General features: G+C 37.4%; 1 protein-coding gene across 2 annotated transcripts; it reads right to left on the reverse strand.

Moving 5' to 3' along the window:
- Window positions 1-1827: 1827 nt before the first annotated feature.
- LOC110600783 (kinesin-like protein KIN-12D) lies at window positions 1828-17546 on the reverse strand. Of its 2 annotated transcripts, XM_021737650.2 has the most exons (38): window positions 17210-17538; window positions 16381-17095; window positions 15855-16010; window positions 15676-15759; window positions 14737-14856; window positions 14433-14546; window positions 14256-14348; window positions 13975-14135; window positions 13800-13874; window positions 13614-13701; window positions 13471-13529; window positions 13308-13371; window positions 13151-13216; window positions 12884-13069; window positions 12419-12523; window positions 12097-12332; window positions 11946-12015; window positions 11791-11856; window positions 11532-11576; window positions 11350-11429; window positions 11133-11214; window positions 9254-10948; window positions 8724-9125; window positions 5705-8416; window positions 5260-5367; window positions 4978-5099; window positions 4787-4874; window positions 4583-4657; window positions 4268-4510; window positions 4095-4193; window positions 3509-3583; window positions 3371-3432; window positions 3135-3246; window positions 2887-2997; window positions 2571-2741; window positions 2422-2487; window positions 2223-2342; window positions 1828-2143 (listed from the first exon to the last, which is right to left on the reverse strand). In XM_021737650.2, exons 2-38 carry the CDS (start codon window positions 17092-17094, stop codon window positions 2009-2011), a joined length of 9060 nt encoding a protein of 3019 aa, XP_021593342.1. In that variant the 5' UTR covers window position 17095; window positions 17210-17538; the 3' UTR covers window positions 1828-2008. The 2 variants fall into 2 exon arrangements, with proteins under 2 accessions (XP_021593342.1, XP_043807116.1); XM_043951181.1 differs by lacking the exons at window positions 1828-2143; window positions 2223-2342; window positions 2422-2487; ... (2 more) ...; window positions 3135-3246; window positions 3509-3583 and having other exon boundaries at window positions 3371-3453; window positions 17210-17546.
- Between the last annotated feature and the right edge of the window lie 281 nt (window positions 17547-17827).

Here is a 17827-nt window from a genome sequence, read left to right on the forward strand (position 1 = left end):
TAGATTAGTAGTGGACATGAAATGACATGTAATATAATGTAATGAGGATTAATATTATGCTTGGCCTTAATGTATAGTTAATCCCTTTTGGTACATGATCTTTATGAAATGTTTTTAATGATGATATGTGTTGAACCAAGCTTGATGTATGAAATGTTGACCCAACTAGAGCATTTGATGAGGGCTCTAGTATAGGGTTTTTAGGTATTCAGTTATGGTGCATGCACAGGTCAAGCTTGGTGTATGAAAAATTAAAGTTTTTATGGAAATGTATGATCATGTATGGGATTTTATCAGGTACACAGTATGTATAGCAGGCTTGCTACGGGTTCCGGCGACCTTAAGTCGATCTGGATCCTAGCGCTGGTAGCGGTCCGGTTTTCGAGTCGTTACAGAGTGGTATCAAAACCCTAGGTTCATATGGTCGGACCTAGAGAGTGTCTGGCTCATAGATGTTCTAGAAGGGCAAGTACAATAGGAAAAATCATGTCCACTAGGATAGGATGTAGAGTCCTGTCTTGATGATGATGTGTAATGCCATGACTATATGCATGTACATTAATGGTATGCTATGTATGATGTGGGTTCATGTGTTTCCACATGAACCATAAGATTGTAATGTTTATGTGTTTTATGTCGTTTTTCAGAAGCAGAATGCGAGGCACTCGTCGATCTGCGGGATCGACTAGAGTTCCACCTGAGACGGAGGGTATGGATACCTCTCCCCTTGCTCTGTCGAGAGCACAGTCGTGACTAGCAGATGGGAAACATCAAGGGACCCTAAAAGGTCTTTTGATGTAATCAGAGGAGGAATGGATCCAAAAAGGATGTCTGTTGCTGTGAGGGAAGCAGAGATGGATATTTAGAGAAGAGATGAAAGTTTGGGAGTAGGTGTGCTAGAAGAGGGCATGAGAGAGTCGCAAGAAGGCGCTCAGGCCTCGGGTTCCACAACCTCGGGTACAGGGAAAATTGATCTGTATAGAATCGAATTTGGAAGACCGTAAAGGCTTGTAGTGGGATAACTGCTTTTAGGGTTAGGTGTGTGTCAACCAAAAATGAGTAGAACTAAACTAAATTATTATTATTTCAAAGAAAGTAAATGGTTTAAGCATGCTTATGCATCACGAATGCCATATATATATATATGATTTGGGTGCTTTGTATTAGAATTCACGAATATAATGCATTGCATAATTTATTATTGTTATGGATGAATGTTGGGGTAGTTTTAGAGTTATAAAAGTTATGTTTGGTCTTTCATTTAAGTTCATCTGTATAGAATCGATCTTTCACCGTAAAGGCTTGTAGTGGGATAACTGCTTTAGGGTTAGGTGTGTGTCAACCAAAAGTGAGTAGAACTAAACTACATTATTATTATTTTAAAGAAAGTAAATGTTTTAAGTATGCTCATGCATCACGAATGCCATGTATATATATGATTTGGGTGTTTTGCATTAGAATTCACAAATATAATGCATTGCATAATTTATTATTGTTATGGATGAATGTTGTTTGACCCACTAGCCTTCGAGTATGTTATGATATATTATGATAGATATGGAAATATTAGGACTTGCCCATTCTATACCAATAGCACTATGTAAAAAAAAAAAAACCAGGGTTGCCCATTATAGGCCCCTGGTACTATGGATATGTTATGTTATCTGAGTTTATTTTATAATTCCTGTTTTATGATCTTTTCATGTAAAATTTTTAAATATAAATTATGTTTGAATTAAACTTGAGATATGTAATGTTAAACATACTAGAGCATTTGATGAGGTCCGAATTAAAGACAATCAAGCTCAGTGTAGAGTGCACAGAATATTCAAAAAGATGGCAATTTCAATTTCCATTGAATTATACATTTAGTTATTTACAAGGAAATACAGAATAGTACAACAAAAGGGGGGAAAAGATTGATATACATTTCCAGGAAGAATCAGAAGTAAAAGAACCAGGAAGTTAGCAAAGAATCTGATACACCTCCTTTTGCAGGCAGCTAGTTCTATCTGTCTAAAGCAGAAAGAAAATGAGTTTGGCCCCTTCCCGGAGTTTTACAGTTCTCATCAGTTAATGAGTTTATTGGTGATCTTTGAGGCATTAGCTCAGACAGCCTTGCTCTTTCATTGGTGATTTTGTTCTGTAATAAAGTTTGGAACTTCGTTAATTCTGAGCTACATGTAATAGAAACAGGAGCAGCATTCTCTTTGTATATTTACCTTGAATGTCAAATCTTGGCATTCTCTTTCCAGCGAAGCAAGTCTACTTTTCATCTGCTCAAGTGCCTCTTCAGCAGCCGCAGGGCTTAGATTGGCCGCAGGTTTAGTTATTCCTGCTGCCTGGATGTTTCAATAATGTCAGAAATACTTCCTGTTTTGGAGTGAAAATAAAGACCAAGTTGCTAATTCAAGCACTTACTTTCAAAATGCTGGTACACAAGCCTACCAACTTCTGTGCTATTTGCACCCTGTCATCCTCAGTTTCCTGTAGAAGACTTGCTTATGATTAGCAATCGACTTTAGATAATATTGATCAAAATAAAACAAAAAGGTTCTCTTTGAACTAACCTTCAGTTTGCTTATCAATTGTTGTTCCTTGTCAAAATTTATATGGGGACTTTTTCCGGTGGAAGCACGATAATGTGCAAGCTCTTCTTTCACCCGTGAAAGGATGATCTCTGTACGTTGCAGCTTAGCACTAAGATCTTCACTCTGACGTTTTAGCAAATTGTTCTCCTCCTATTGAATCATAAGGGGCCCACTTCAGATTCATTTGGAAGAAGGGAATAACGAGAAAAAAACAACAGATATTTGCAAAAGTAATACTGTGCCAGAATTCATTATGGTTCAAAAAAATTTCAAATTGCCATTGATTCTATCTTGCCTTAATTTTTGCATGATGATGAATGCGTTGCTGGAGGTTTTGCTGGCCAGACAGCTTCTTTACCTCACCTTCAAGTTGCATCACCCTCTTCTTGTTATTTACATTCTCCATCTGGATGGTTTGATGCAATTAAAGAGAAAATACCATTAAAAGGAGGCAAAGAAAATAGAGATCTCCTTTAATATGAGGATTAATTCCATCAAATGCACTTCAAAAGAATATTCCATGCCATAGGGTAAAATTTTAACCTTCAACATTTCATTTTCGGCTTGAAGAAACTGATCTCGTTGCCGAAGCTTTTCCAGTGCTATTTGTGCTGCAACCATCTCAGCCTGCCTCCTGTCAATTTCTTCTAGCCATCTGGGAAGAAAAGTTGAAAATTCATAAACAGGCTGCAGACTTTTTTGGTTCCTTTTTTTTTTCCGGCAGTAAAGGGTGTGAGGGTCAGGAGGTAAGTCATTATTTTGAAGCAAGACATGCTTACCCTCGCCTCTCCTCAATAAATTCATTAAGCTGCTGTTTGAGCTTCATGATCTCCTGCTGCTCCTGCTTGGCCAAGGGTCACAACTAAGATAAAGCATATAATAATTATCCTAAATCCACATCACCAAGCAAAGAATACCTTGGATTGAGATTCTAAGCTATTAAATTGAGCTTTTTCTGCTATCTTCTGCAGTTGCTGATTATCCAACAGTGACTGTGATTAACACAAAAGGGAAATTTAGATAGAGAGGCCCACAAAAAAATTTTTCTTTCTATTTATGTTATCCATTTTCTTTCCTTGTTCAAATCTATGAAATGGTTTTATGTAGGTTGCAGTATTTGAAGCTGAATGTGAGAAATTATGATAACACAGCCTTGATTTGACAGTCTACACAAAAACATACACAATCATGGTGGTTATTGAACAGTTATTATGGGATTCACATCACCGAATAATGAACCACACAAAAACCTTTGTTCATTTATCTTTTCCTTTATCCTTGTTCAAATATCAGACATGGTTTTATCTTTTGCGACAAGATTTTATAGTATTCAGAGCTGGATGGTGACACAAACCCTTGATTCTACAAACAGAAACACACACGCGTGAACAAAGTAATATCTAGAAATGATAAAAGAATGTGCTGAACAATGTAAATTTCATACATAAAAACATCCTGATGGCTATGGAATAATTAAAGACATTTCGAGTCGTGTAAATTTACCACATAATTTGTCATATCCAATTTCACTCCCAATAAATCTCGAATGACATCATGGGTCATGCTCTCCGCAGCAGCTAATCTTGCATTCAATGCAAATATCTAGGAAACAAACAATCACATTTAGTAATATGGACGTTGTAATTTGAAATTACGTTTGGATTGGCAAATCCTACCTCTTTCTGTCGACTTACTGCTAGGGATTCTAGCTCTTCAATATGCAACCTAGCAGCTGCAAGCTCCTCATCCCTCTCAGATTTTATTTGTTGCACCAATCCCAAACCAATGCATTTGAAAGGGGAACCAGAACCCCTGGACTTGGCAGCATTTTTCTCGAATTTGTTCGATGAAGAATTTGCAATGTGGGAGAAATGGCCTTCAGGTTTTACTTGCTCAGTCATTGCTTCCAAGGCCTTGAACTGTTTCAAAATTTGCTAGTTCACAAACTTATAGACAGAAGAAAACAGTATACAATTTAAATCCTGACCTACCTTCTCCTTGTATTCAGTAGCCTGGGCTTCTGCATGTAAATTTAACTCAGAAATATGTGCCTTGCATTGAGCAATCTGATGCATGGTAAAAAAGGGAAAAACTTTACACCTCATAGAGAACACTGGGTTGATTATCAAACTTGGTTTAATCATCATATGCATAGGACAAAATTAAAATAGTTATAGTAGGACAAAAAACCTCACCTCTGCATCTTTCTCAGCAATATCCCTCTCGAGAATTTGTATTTGTTTCAGGGCTTCTTCTAGGCCTTTCGCCTTCTCATCCAAATGCCTATAGATGAAACAATACTTTATACTGTTATTGGAAACAACTTTTAGCAACTAAGGAACAAAACTGCAAATGAAACATATAAATCTAGACAAGTGACCTAAACCTTTTAATGTCAGTGTCAGCACTTTTAATCTTCTGCATCTGATGATTTACAGCATGAAGCTCCACTTCTAGCTCTTCTCTTTGCAATCTTTGTCTTTCAGTTTCTCCATTAAGAATTTCAAACTAACAAGAGACAGTGCATAAGAATGGTGATAAAAAAATAAGTACATGTTTTGACTGGAGTGCAGAAATTCCTTAAAGAAAATCAATATAACAAATGTGGATACCTAAGACAGAGTGATTATAAAAATTTATGCCCTTAATCAGAGTTCACAAATCAAACCTTGCTTTCCAGTACATTTATAGTACATTCTAGCTCTTCAACGGACCTCTCTAGCAGCTTTACCTCCACTTCCTTTTCTTCAGCATAGACTTTCTTAGATTCAGCTATCTGGCATAGAAGTTAAATAAGATAGAATTAGGGGAAAAAAACAAAGAAAGAAATGAGAATTTTAGGTCCTTTCAACATAAACCCCAAATATTCGTGAACCAGAAACATGGAACTTATGCTTTTAGGATATGAGGCAGACTAGTTCTATTCAAGTGCCTATGGCAGTAAGCTGCTCAGAGTTTTATGAGAATTTTAGGTCCTTTCAACATAAACCCCAAATATTCGTGAACCAGAAACATGGAACTTATGCTTTTAGGATATGAGGCAGACTAGTTCTATTCAAGTGCCTATGGCAGTAAGCTGCTCAGAGTTTTATGAAGTAACTTATTAGAATTACCTGTTGGGCTTCCAGTGCAATAGCTTCATTTTCTTCTGCCCAAGCCTCTGCCTTTTCAAGCTGTTCTTTCAAATTATGCATCTCCGTGTGAAGCTGGTCTCTCTCATTAGTAAGATCATCTAAGTTGTTTCTTAAAGATTCAATTGTACTATTCATTTGTCCAAGAGCATTACCCATTTTCGAGAGTTCCATTTCCAAGCTTTCAGTCAAATTCTTTCTCTCTGTTAACTCCTCCTCAAGAGAATTTTTTGCACCTAATGCTTCTTCTATTTGAGCTCTCAGCTCCAGATTTTCACGAGAACACAATTTTAGAGACTCGTGCTCCTTTGCAAAATCCAACTCAAGAGCAGAAATAATGCTCATCTTCTCCTGCAACTGACTTTCAAGCATCTGACTATGAGCAACAGCCTCAACAAGATCACCAGACTTCAAAACAAGCTCATCATCCAAAGCTTCCAAGGAGGCCATCATTTCCTCAATCTTATCCTTTTGGTCCTTAGTATTAGATGCAGACTCTTGTAACAGGCTCAAATCAAATAACAAACCCTTCAAAATGTCATCCTTCCTTAATAGCTCAGCCTGGAGACCGGTGTTGTCAGACACCAGCTCTTTGGCATGACACTCCAAAGACTCAATTTCTTTTATGAACTTGAATGTGCTCTCTGTAGCTTCACATATCTCATGGAACAGTTTTTCTACAACTGTATTGTATTCTTTCTCCAGTAAATTAAATAACTTATGAGAAGTAACATCCACATTGTCCAGTGAATCAACACACTTCACAGTATTAAAGCTTGATGAGGTCAGGGCGTCCAGCATAGCTTTCTTGTGTGATGTAAGTTCATTTTTCCAAAGAATGTTATCATTCTTCAATGTGTTGACTTTTTTTACAAATATTTGCAAATCCTGACCCTTTGAGCTTAAATCTTCCATGACAATGGACTGGGAATGCAGGAGTTCATTCACCTTAGCACTTTTGATCTCCAGATCAGTCTCTAGACCAGCAATATGAGTCTCCAAGGATAAAATTCTATCATGTAATCTGTGATTTTCCATATCTGAGATGCTTATACGGCTCGAGGACAATTCAATTTCAGAACTCTTCTCCTCTAAATCCTTGACAAACAAGCTATTATCTATCTTCAACTTCCAGACCTCGCCTTTAAGTGACTCATTTTCCTCTTCCAGGCAATTCATTCTCCTGAGCTCTGCATCTTTATTGTCCAGTTCACTTTGAAGTGTGCTCATCGAAGTTTCCCACAGGCAAATGTCCCCCTGCAACTTCTGATTTTGTTGATCAAGTATGGAAATATGACTTGAACAACTATTCAATTCTGTTTCTTTAGCCTTCAAATCCTTTAGCAGTTTCTCACATTCAACTTCAAGTTTCTCAACCTGGCTTTGCAGTCTCACATTGGTTTCCATAACTTCATCCAATTCCCCTTCAAGAGCCCTGGCTGCCTCATCCATCTCCACAGCTCTTAAATGGCTTTGGTTCAGCCTTGACAATAGATACCGAGCCTCCTTTTGTGCTTCTTCAACTTCATTTTGTAGAAGAGAAACCTCAGCATCCTTGGCCAATAGAACTTGATCTTTCAAATTTCCATCCACCATTGAAAAAATCATCTCTTTCTTCAAAAGCTCAAGGTCAGAACCACAACTGATGTGCTTTCTCTCAGTTATATCTTTCTCGATAAACATCTCTTTTACATGTGATGCCAAGACAAGTGACTCCATGTCTTTTGAGCACAACTCTATCATAAATATCTCAGCCTGAGAATTTAGAAGTTCCTCTTTCTCTTTCAGCATTACCTCTTGATTAAAAAGGGATTCAGCAATGTTTCTGTTACTGAAGTCTAAATCCTTCATCAAAATAGAAAGCTGCGATCCCATATAGTTAGACCTTTGTAGCATCATTTCCTCTTGCAACTGTAAATCAAAGATCTTTTTCTCAAACGTGGTTAACTTAGTGCTAAGCTCCCCAGTTTCTGCTTCTTTTCTCAAGATTCGGTCAAAGCTGTTCTTCATGTCAGCCAATAATTTCCCCTTCAAAGTTCGGCACATTTGGAGCTCTCTGTTTGACTTAGAATTGTGCTCTCTCAGGCCAGCTATGATAGTGTTTGATTCACACAAGCCATGTTGAAGCAATCCATTTTCTGTGTTCAGCCCTGTTACTGTTTCCAATAAAATGCCCATATGACAGAGATGAAGCACTGATACTGCACAATCCTTCACAATTATCTCAGACCAGACATCTTCGAGCCATGACCGCACCAGCTTCCCTGAGTCTAAAACTAAAGCCTTAATGGAATGAAAATCGCATGCCAGAGAATTTAAATTTTCCTTGAAAGTGGTCTGGAACTCTGCAATAATATCCTCCAGCTTCACAACCAGATCACTTGTTTCTATCAAGTTTAAGCCAAACTGCTTTTCAAGGTCCTGAACCTGCAGATCCTTGAGAGAATTGAGCGATTGTAATTGATTAACCTCATTAATTAGCAAATCCTTATCATTAGTTAATGCAATTTCTATTTCTTTCAGCCTTTTCATATCTAGCTTCATTGTTTCATTAGCTATTATCAGCTCGTTGATCATGATATCAGCTTCTTTCATGGTATCTTGGGCCTCTTCAAATTTAGCAACAATGCAAGAAGCCTCCGCTGCCTTTTGGGCTGCAACTACCTTTGCATCACCAACTTCCATCTCAAGAAACTGCAGAAGAATCATTGAATAGAAACTGATGAGATAGTTTGGATAAAATGAGTACCTAAATGCATGACAATTTATATTTGTGTCATCATACTGGGAAAAGGCAGAAAAGAAAAGAATTGCATGAAATTCCAGTCATTATATCTTTTGTCATATCATCTAAACATTGATATTCTTACTCAGGTAGATAGCACATTAATAGATAGTAGAGATCAGTAAGTGGAGATGATTTATTTGTCTTGAGGAAACCCAAACTAGCAATGAGTTACAGTAGAAATTTGATACAAATATAGAAAATCTAATAAATTACCTCTTTTGTTTGACACCAATAAGTTCCAGCTTCTTGGACAATCCGTTCAAATGACTGTAACTTATGATTAACAGCATTCATCTTTATTTCAAACTGCTTTTCAAAATTACTCATATCTGCTTGAATTGCAAGTATGAGAGTTGTGAAGCATTCTAAGCTCTCCTGTTTTCGATTCTCAGATATCTGCATTTCTTCTTTCTCACTATGTAGTTTAGCCATCTCCACTTGAACCTCTTGCAAGCTTTCAAGGGCAGTCTCTATTTCCTTTTTGAGGAGAATAATGGTAACATCCCGTCCAGATACATCCTTGGAAGTCCTGAAAATCTCAGATTTTCTATAACAGGATCCTTTTCCAACAGAACACTCAGGGAGATGAGCTCTTAGGTCCACTCCACCATCTGTCTGCAACAACATCCAGATATAGCAATTAAACCTCTAAGGCTTTAACTCCCTTCCTTTACAGACAACTGAGATATAAAACTGAACATAAAATAGCACCAACTGAAAGGAAAGCAACATCATTAGCTTACCCGTCCATTACTGCTGTCAAGAGGTGGACAAGCTACATTTGTATCAGAACTTCCGTCATGCTGCAAAGGGATGCTCATGCATGACATGAGTGAGGATACACCAGTTTTCAGCTCAGTTAGTTTCTCTCTTGTCTTCAAAATTTCATTCTCTTCTTCTTCAAGCTTTTGCTCCAACAAATTAGCACGATTCTCCTCTTCCAAGAGTCTCTGTTCTAGTTGCGCACATGTTTCCTTCAACTGCACTTGTTTCATTCTCAAAGACTCAATCTCTTCCTCAGCCTCTTTAATCGCAGCAGCCTGATCATCTAGAAGGGCACATTTCCTCTGATTAATCTCTCTTGATTCACAAAGTTGTAAATCCTTGTACTTTAATTCATCAACATTATTAACATTCAGTTCTGAAAGCCTGTTCACAATCACAAAAGCAGCTGTTGCACAAACTGATGATCTATTAGCATGAAGATGTGCCAGCTTCACCTTGTCCTCTAGCTCTGCAATGGTGGTTGTTTTCTCTTTTAGCAGAGACTTCAAGAGAAAATTTTCTTTCTCCTTTTCATGGCACTCCTGCTGATGTGCTTCATTGATCACCAGTGCTGCTCCTCTCAAAGACTTAAGCATGGACTCCACATCGCTTCTTTTATTGTTTGCATCCTCCAAACATTTACCAAGTTCTTCAATCAATAACTCCTTTTCAGATATTATTCTAATTAACCTACCAAATTGTTCAGAGATCCAAATCCTTTTATGTGGAAAGGTACTGGATATAAGGTCAAGCTGATCAGATGCATCTGTAAGTGCTTCCTGCCCCTCTGCAAGAATTTCTGCTATCTCACCAGCCAACAATTCCCATTCAGCAGATAATTTTCTCAGTTCTCCATCTTTATCCAATAGCTTTCCATGTAACTCATTGTTGTCCTCAGTTAAGAGGTGTAACTTTCCATGCAGCTCCTTTAATTCATTTTCCAGTAGCATCATAGACTTATCGGACTCCATCTCTTTCAAATGGCAATTATTGACCTGCTGCTGAAGAATGGATAGTTCTTCCTGCATACAGACAATAACCTCAGCAGTTTCAGCTTCTGCCTGTCTACAAACTTCATCCATTTCTTCTTCATTGCTTGCCTTAAAAGCATGATTGTTCTGATACCACAAATTCAGTCTCTTGGCTTTCTCAAAGGAATCTTGCATCCTCTTCAATTTTAGTTGTAAAGTGGAGTTCTTTGCCTCTGACTGATTAGATGGGTGATCCCTTAATTCCCTTCTAGAAAGTTGCTCCTTCAATTCCATTATTTCAAGCTCTTTTTCATGCAAAAGCTCCACATAGCGGTTGTTACATTTTTTCAGGTCTTCCATCTCATTTATTGCCAGTATTTGTTCAGACTCGAGGGCTTCAACAACTGACTTTGCCTCTTTCAGTTCATGAGTTGCATCTCCACATTGCTTGCTATAAAGCAGCACCTTTTCTTCGGCCAGTTCAAGTTCTCTACTCAAGCATACTGTCCTTTCTTCTACTTCACCACGGATAGATCTCTCTTCTTTGAGGATAATCTTCAATATATCCAATTCCAGCTGTAAATCCAAGATTTCTTCTGCATGTTTCATCACTGATAAAACATGCATGCTCTCCACCCCATTTTCAACACCCTTAAGTATCTCAATTTCAGAAGCTAGAGCTTTTGAGGGATCCTGAAAATCCTGAAAATGACGAACAGGTTTCAAGATATGCATGACCCAGGACAAACCAAAAAAATAGCCAAGTGCATATACATGCATACTGACATACATATGATTAGCAATTGTCCTACTTGTCAAATTTAGTGACACTAGACAATGTTACACATCTTTTCATGAATTTACATATTCCAAAACTCAAAGGTACCTTAATGCTTTTGATGTTACCATCTTTGTCCTGGGTGGTAGAGTTGAGATTATCTAATGTAAACTGCAGATCATTTATTTCTCTGGATGGAAACAAAAGTACATCAGAAATGGCAAACTCACTCCAAGAATTGAGAATGCACACTACAACTAGATTTCAAATGAACTTACACAACAGAATATCGAGATGAACTTGAAAACAGGAGCAGAATTCTCACCTACTTAGTTTTTGGTTCTCCTCTAAGCAAGAATTTAAGTTTCGCCTGCACTCCTCTAACTCATTGAGGGTGTTATTTAACTGAAAAAAAGAAGGAAAGTTAGAGTTACATGTGAATGATGTAATAAAAATTTCAAAGAAGGAAAGAAATTACTATTTATTATTAAGAAACCAGTGAGCAACCTCTAAATGGAGAGAATTGTCTCGGTTGCTGATGTACATAGGTTCCTGTCCATGAAGGAGAAAGTATCCAAACCAGTAAATAAAATATAGCTACCGAATATTACATCAAAACTTAGCACTCATCAGTTGCATAAAGAAGAGTTAAAAGAGAAAGCAACAAAAGTATAAGCTGCAAAGCCATTTGTGGTCCTTCAGACATCAACTAGGGTATGTTGAGATAGGAAATTCAGAAGATTCATTAAAGCAACAAAAAATAAACCTGAGGTTGGCTGTCGACTTGTGGATGGTTTTGCCATGTAGATTTCCCATCAAGATAATGAAGCAGCTGCAAAAGGTGGTATTTTAATTTCACTAGTTCCATACAACAAATACAACAAAACTAAATTTTGATTTTGCATCCAATTCCACGAAAACCTGTTCCCGAAGTTTGGATACTTCATCCAGTAGTATCTCCCTCTCCCCTTCCTCATAGAATTCTTGAAATCTGTTAGGGGAAGAGTTGAAACTTAGTAGAACATGTAATGTCTTGGACCACAATTTGATGCAATGAAAAACAAAAAGAAACCTTCTAAGTTGGTCTAAAAGCCTTATATTCTCCAATGCAAAGCGAGTTACTTCAGGGTTTTTATCTACTTTAGCTTGAAGCAACTGGATCTCTTCGTGGAGGGCTTTGTTCTCTTCAAGCAAATAAGTATCTTGAGGGAACGAACCACCAAGAAGTGACTCCATTCTTTGAATTTTGTCTTCTCGAAATCTGACCATCATTTTTGTGCTCCTGGTCTCTTCCTCTCTTTGACGAACCTGACAGTCAACTCCAAATAACTCAGCTTACAGTTCCAGCAAATGGAAAAGAGGCATTCATGCAAAAATATATCAAAAGAATTTACCAAACGGTTCAAATGCTCAATTTCAGCTTCATGTTTCTTGATGCAAGTATCTGCCATTTGCTCTCTTCTCAATGCACCAGCAAGTGTTGTCTCCAAAGACTTCAACTGTTTGGGCATCAATTTTAGCAACTGAAATATATGCTAAAGCTAAAAATTATATATGGAGGAAATCAGATGCAGCATCCTATCTGATAGTTTTCAAATCAACCAAGCATCGAGGGATAGGAAACATCTCGACAACAACTAAATAACACACCAAATCACATGGTTTCACTTCAAATGACCATCAGTGGGTAAAACAAAATTCCGTCTCAACATGTCACCTAAGCAACAGTGACTTTCTAATTAAATGACTAACTTGATTATAATCTTTATCAGCTCCAAAGAAATTAGACCTATTTTGATACAATTGCCATAATAACACTATATTACTGAAACATCATAGGCCAAAATGACCAAGTATACCTGCTTAGTAGACATTCTAATGATGCCTTTTGATTCAAATGCAAGTGAACCATCAACATGCTGTTGTTCTGTTTCATACAAGTCCTTAGAGCAAGCAGTATCTTGTTCTTGAGTCATATCTTTGATAGTTGAACCAAATGACAAAGATCTGAAGACATTTTGACGTTTCAGAAGAGAGAGCTCCTCCTTTTCCGCGAAAGACCCAGTAGTTTTAGTACAAGTTATCAAAAAAATATGATTAATAAGTTGTCAGATTTAATATCACACCTTTAGAAGCCGTATTTGATGCTGTAGTGCAGTGACATCCCCAGTGGAATCTTCATTCACCACGGCCTATATACCATAAGAGATTCATAAATTAGTGAAACTGATCAATGCCCCGGAGAAAGTCAACCATAGTACATTTATACAGAAACAAGCTTACATTGTTCTGTATAAGTTTTGCTCTCTGAGCAAACTTTAAAGTGTTTAATGTTTCAGCTGCACAGCTGCAAAAGGTAGAAATTAAAGAAAGAAAGCCTTATTAACTTTACGAGCATTCGGAAAACTGAAACAATAGGAAAGCAGTTTCAAACAGGTGAACCAACCAGATAGAAGGGCTGACATTGGCAATGATCATTGTTTTTGAGTTTCCACCGAGAGAGTCCTGAATTATATTATGTATCATATGTTACATCATGACTTAAAAGTCAATATTGAAAGAAGATACAGTAGCATGATAAGAATTAACCTGAAGAAGGAAGGTCAACCTTGAATCCCTATAAGGAACATGCTTTGGTTTCCCGTTTGCCACATCTACTAGAATCATAATTACATGACTGCAAAGGAGAGTTTGCATCCATTATATTGAAATAAAAACATTCAGCCAAAAAGAAAAGAAAAGAGACTGAAAGGCACCAACAGAGGGTTGCAATACCCTAATGTGGACAAGGATTTGTTTATGTTTGCAGCTTCCTTTAGACGCTCACCTTCAGCACCTGAACTTTTCTGCCTACAGTTGATAATAATTAGGCCATGATTCAGGAATAACATCAAATATGATGGGTATGGGTAATTCAGCAAACTTTAGAACTTGAAATCAACATGATTACCTTTCTGAACCCGCAAGATCAACTAAGTTCAATCTAGCAAACCTTAGGTTAGTTGTGGAATCTTTTTCCCACCTGCTCTCAATTGCACATGTAAAAACACTGTGTGACCGACTGCTCTCTCTGTTCATGTTTGTTGCCGCAACTTTCCTATTTACAGAACCCTAGGTGCAAAAAGGTTTTTGCTTATCAAGCACATCAACGCAAGTGGACACATGCATGTGAACAAGGGGGAAGGAGAGAGAAATAGTGATAAAAATGGGAAAACATAAAAGACTGGTAACCTCAGTCAATATCTTCAAAATGTCGCTCACTGTTTGAACTTCAAATTCCGAGAGATTTTCTACATAGACACCCTGCTTAACATCCTCCCTCAGCTACAAAGTACAAAACAAAAAATGACAACTAAAAATATCTCAAAGCATTTCAAACATAAATCATTTCAAAATAATCAAACTCACAAGCAAATTGGTAGATGAGGGATCAAGGAGATCGGTAATTTGTTCATTGTAAATCTCTAAGAAAGAGCACTTGCAACTGTATTTTAGTCTTTCATCCCTACGACTTTCTTCCTCCTGAATAAATGAAGTAAGTTACACATGTAAGAAGAAAAGGCATCATAGAATATCTATGCTTCAACCTACACCTAAGAACTTTTTACATTGCACAGTTAATTATTTCTATAAAGTATAAGGTTTAAAAAATATATGCTTATATGCATGTGTCAAAAGGTCAACCGGCAAGATCAGGCAAAGCGTTACGTACAGCTTGAATTCTTGCAAACAAGAATTCAAATATCCTTGGTATCATTCCACGATGTTGGCTGGGTTTGACTTCTAAATCATCAATTTCACCCAGCATTGTGTATGTCTTCCCACTTCCTGTCTGCACAATCAAACTACCTCTTGTTAATTTATGTTTGATATATAATTGTATGGGGACGTTATTAAAGGATGTATGCTACATCATTTATTTGTAGCTCTTTTAATTGTAGGGAACGTTGGAATCTATATGCCAAAGATGGAAACTGTTCAGGTAAAACTATTTTTTCAAGTTGTTAAGGTTGCTAAGGTTGAATAACAAATAGATTCTCCACTCTAATCCATGAAGGAGAAAGCTCTCTCTCTTTCTCTCATAGGAAAAAAATAAAAAGAAACAAAATGCACTGAAGAATGCTCAAGGGTATCCCCAGTTATTATAGGACTACATTCTTAACAACTGATACATAAATCATGGATCAATTAAGTTCTCTCCAGGACTTGCTTAAGAATAAGAAAGAGGTAAATACCATGAAATAAGGTTTGATCCGGGATTCTATAAATATTCCATTCTATCACTATTTAAACAAAGACCAATGGGGGCTACTGTGGTGAGTGGTGGTTTATAAAATTACATAAAAGAACAAATTAGGTGAATAGATTTAAAAAGAAAGTTCTAAGCAAGCTATCATTTCCATGCCGTCATGCTTATTTGTAGCCCAACATAGTGGCAGTTACTTTGCAATGTGGAAAACTCTGACGGTGCTAAATTTACATACATGCTAAATTTACTTTACCTATATACTTGTATGGAAAAAATTGTACATATTTATAAATATATGCTAAATTTTATATTGGCCTCCCTTAATTTTTGGTTTTGGCTCCGTCATTGGCGTAAAAGCAAGTAGAAGAACCACATCCGTGGTATCAAAAGAATTCTGATTACCTGACCATATGCAAACATACAGCTATTGTAGCCGGACAAGCAATTCTCCACCATGGGAAGACCTGCCATCCTAAAAAGCATTTCCTGAAAAAGTGCAAATGACAATGTTATAACACTATTTTAACTTATAAAATGTGTGTGTGTGGTAAAATTAACTTTGTTTTTCTTTGTAAGCAGACCTGATCTACTGTTTCACAGGATACGTGGTCAAACGTGAAGCGAGTTTCTGGTTGTCCAATCCAAGTGATACTTTGAGCACTTTCTTGCTTCAAGCACCTGTTGTAACCATGCATACTCTTCTCCATGCTATTAAGCGGGCGCACGCGGATGAGCACCTAGATAAATTCGTCAAATTTAGCACAACTTGCAAAAAATATGGAGCAAAATTACAAAATTCCACCCAATTTAAAATTTAATCTTTGAAACATCATTAGCAATCTCTACACTAGTAAACAGAATCCTTCATCTCTTCAAAACACTCTTCAGTATTCACCTTGTCTATAAACTAGGCCCTAGTAAAGTCAAAATATTGAGCAAGGATTGCAAAATTGACACCTACACTGTTATTGCCTCAGTTCTCACAATAAGAAGTTAACAACATTTGTCTTTTGTAAAATTGTCTAACTAATTCTAGGTGCTATTCAAGCATATGAAAGGAAACAAACGCCTTAATCAAAGCAAAAAAAAAAAAAAAAATGAAAACACCTGTACGTTGTGATCCATCCAAAATGATGGATCCTCCTTCAGATCAAAATGGGGGACTTCAACAGTATTAACAACAGTACTACTCGAACCTCCAGTAACCGGAACCCCCCTATACAATGCAGCAAAGTTTCCCGCACGCCCTCCTCCAACACCCCCATCAAACTTACTCCTACACCCTGAACTCGGAGGCTTAGAAACACTCTTGGTTGGTGTGCTTTGCGTGGAATTAGTCTCAGAATGACTGGGAGTAGGCCTCCCCATCGTCCTAGTAGACCTTGGAGTCATGTTGGGCAAGCTCCCACGACTCGGCTGCACTGGATAGTTGTTCATATCAGGTCTCAATTCATCACAAGCTTCACTCGGAATCGAGCTAAGCTCATTCCTCTGAGCCCACCCGAATCGTTTTTTCGCATGAAATGCCGCTCCTCCATGTTTATCTGGCGTACGGAGAGGCAAAGTGGAATCAGAGTTTTTGGGTTTGGGCTTGGTTGGTGTTCTATCAATTTTACTTTTACTCTTTGCTGCTTCTTGTTCAAATTTAGGGTTAGGAGGGTGGAAAATTGGAGCTGGGTCTTGAATCGTATTCAAAGGAGGCCTAGAGGAGTCAGCGCTGGTTTGACTCGCTAATGAATCTCTAGGATTTACAGGCACATTCTCGATTTCCTCACTCTGCTTGCCCGAATTTCGGCGCAGGAATTTCAAATCTCTCAACATCCTGATACAGGAAATAAAAATCATTTCAAATAACAGTTTCCTAAATTCAACAGCTAAATGAATATTCTGCATTCTTTTAACTACAGAAAGCGAATAGAAAACTGAAGACTCATACCTGAAACTGCTATTGAAGAACAGAATCGGCAGATTTCGAGTGACTGAAATTGTTCCTTTTCCCAAATACAGCTTATTTCAGCTGGGGTTTTTCTGGGATTTTAGTGAAAATCTGAAAAATGAAAACTGGGTAATTATTGGATTTCAATTTGAGTAAAGATCTCACTCTCCCTCTCTCTCTCTCTGTGGATCTTAGTTTTTGAGCTTAAAGCATCACTATTTTTCTGCTCCTCTTCTCTGTGCGTGTTTGATTTCAAACTGCGCTTAAGCTCGAAACAAAAGGTTTGTGTAGGAATGGACGGTCGAGATTGAAAATAGATTTGAAAATGAATGGAGAGATGAGGGTGTCGCGGTTTTGGGATTTGAAATGGGGGGGGCTTTTTGGTCAAGCAACATAATTTTAAATTTATAAGGAAATATTATTATGTCTCGGATTCAAATTTCAACGGCTATTTTCCTGTCCATTTTTATAGCCCATAAGCCTACCGGTATATTGACCGGCCCGGGTTTGGATGGATGGATCCATTAAAATTTGACCAATATGGCAATATCAAATTTCAATATATCAAATATGGCTTTAACAAATAATAAAAAAATATATAAATAAACTGCAGTTTAG

This window comes from Manihot esculenta, chromosome 15 (assembly GCF_001659605.2).
Source record: "Manihot esculenta cultivar AM560-2 chromosome 15, M.esculenta_v8, whole genome shotgun sequence".
Taxonomy (NCBI): domain Eukaryota; kingdom Viridiplantae; phylum Streptophyta; class Magnoliopsida; order Malpighiales; family Euphorbiaceae; genus Manihot; species Manihot esculenta.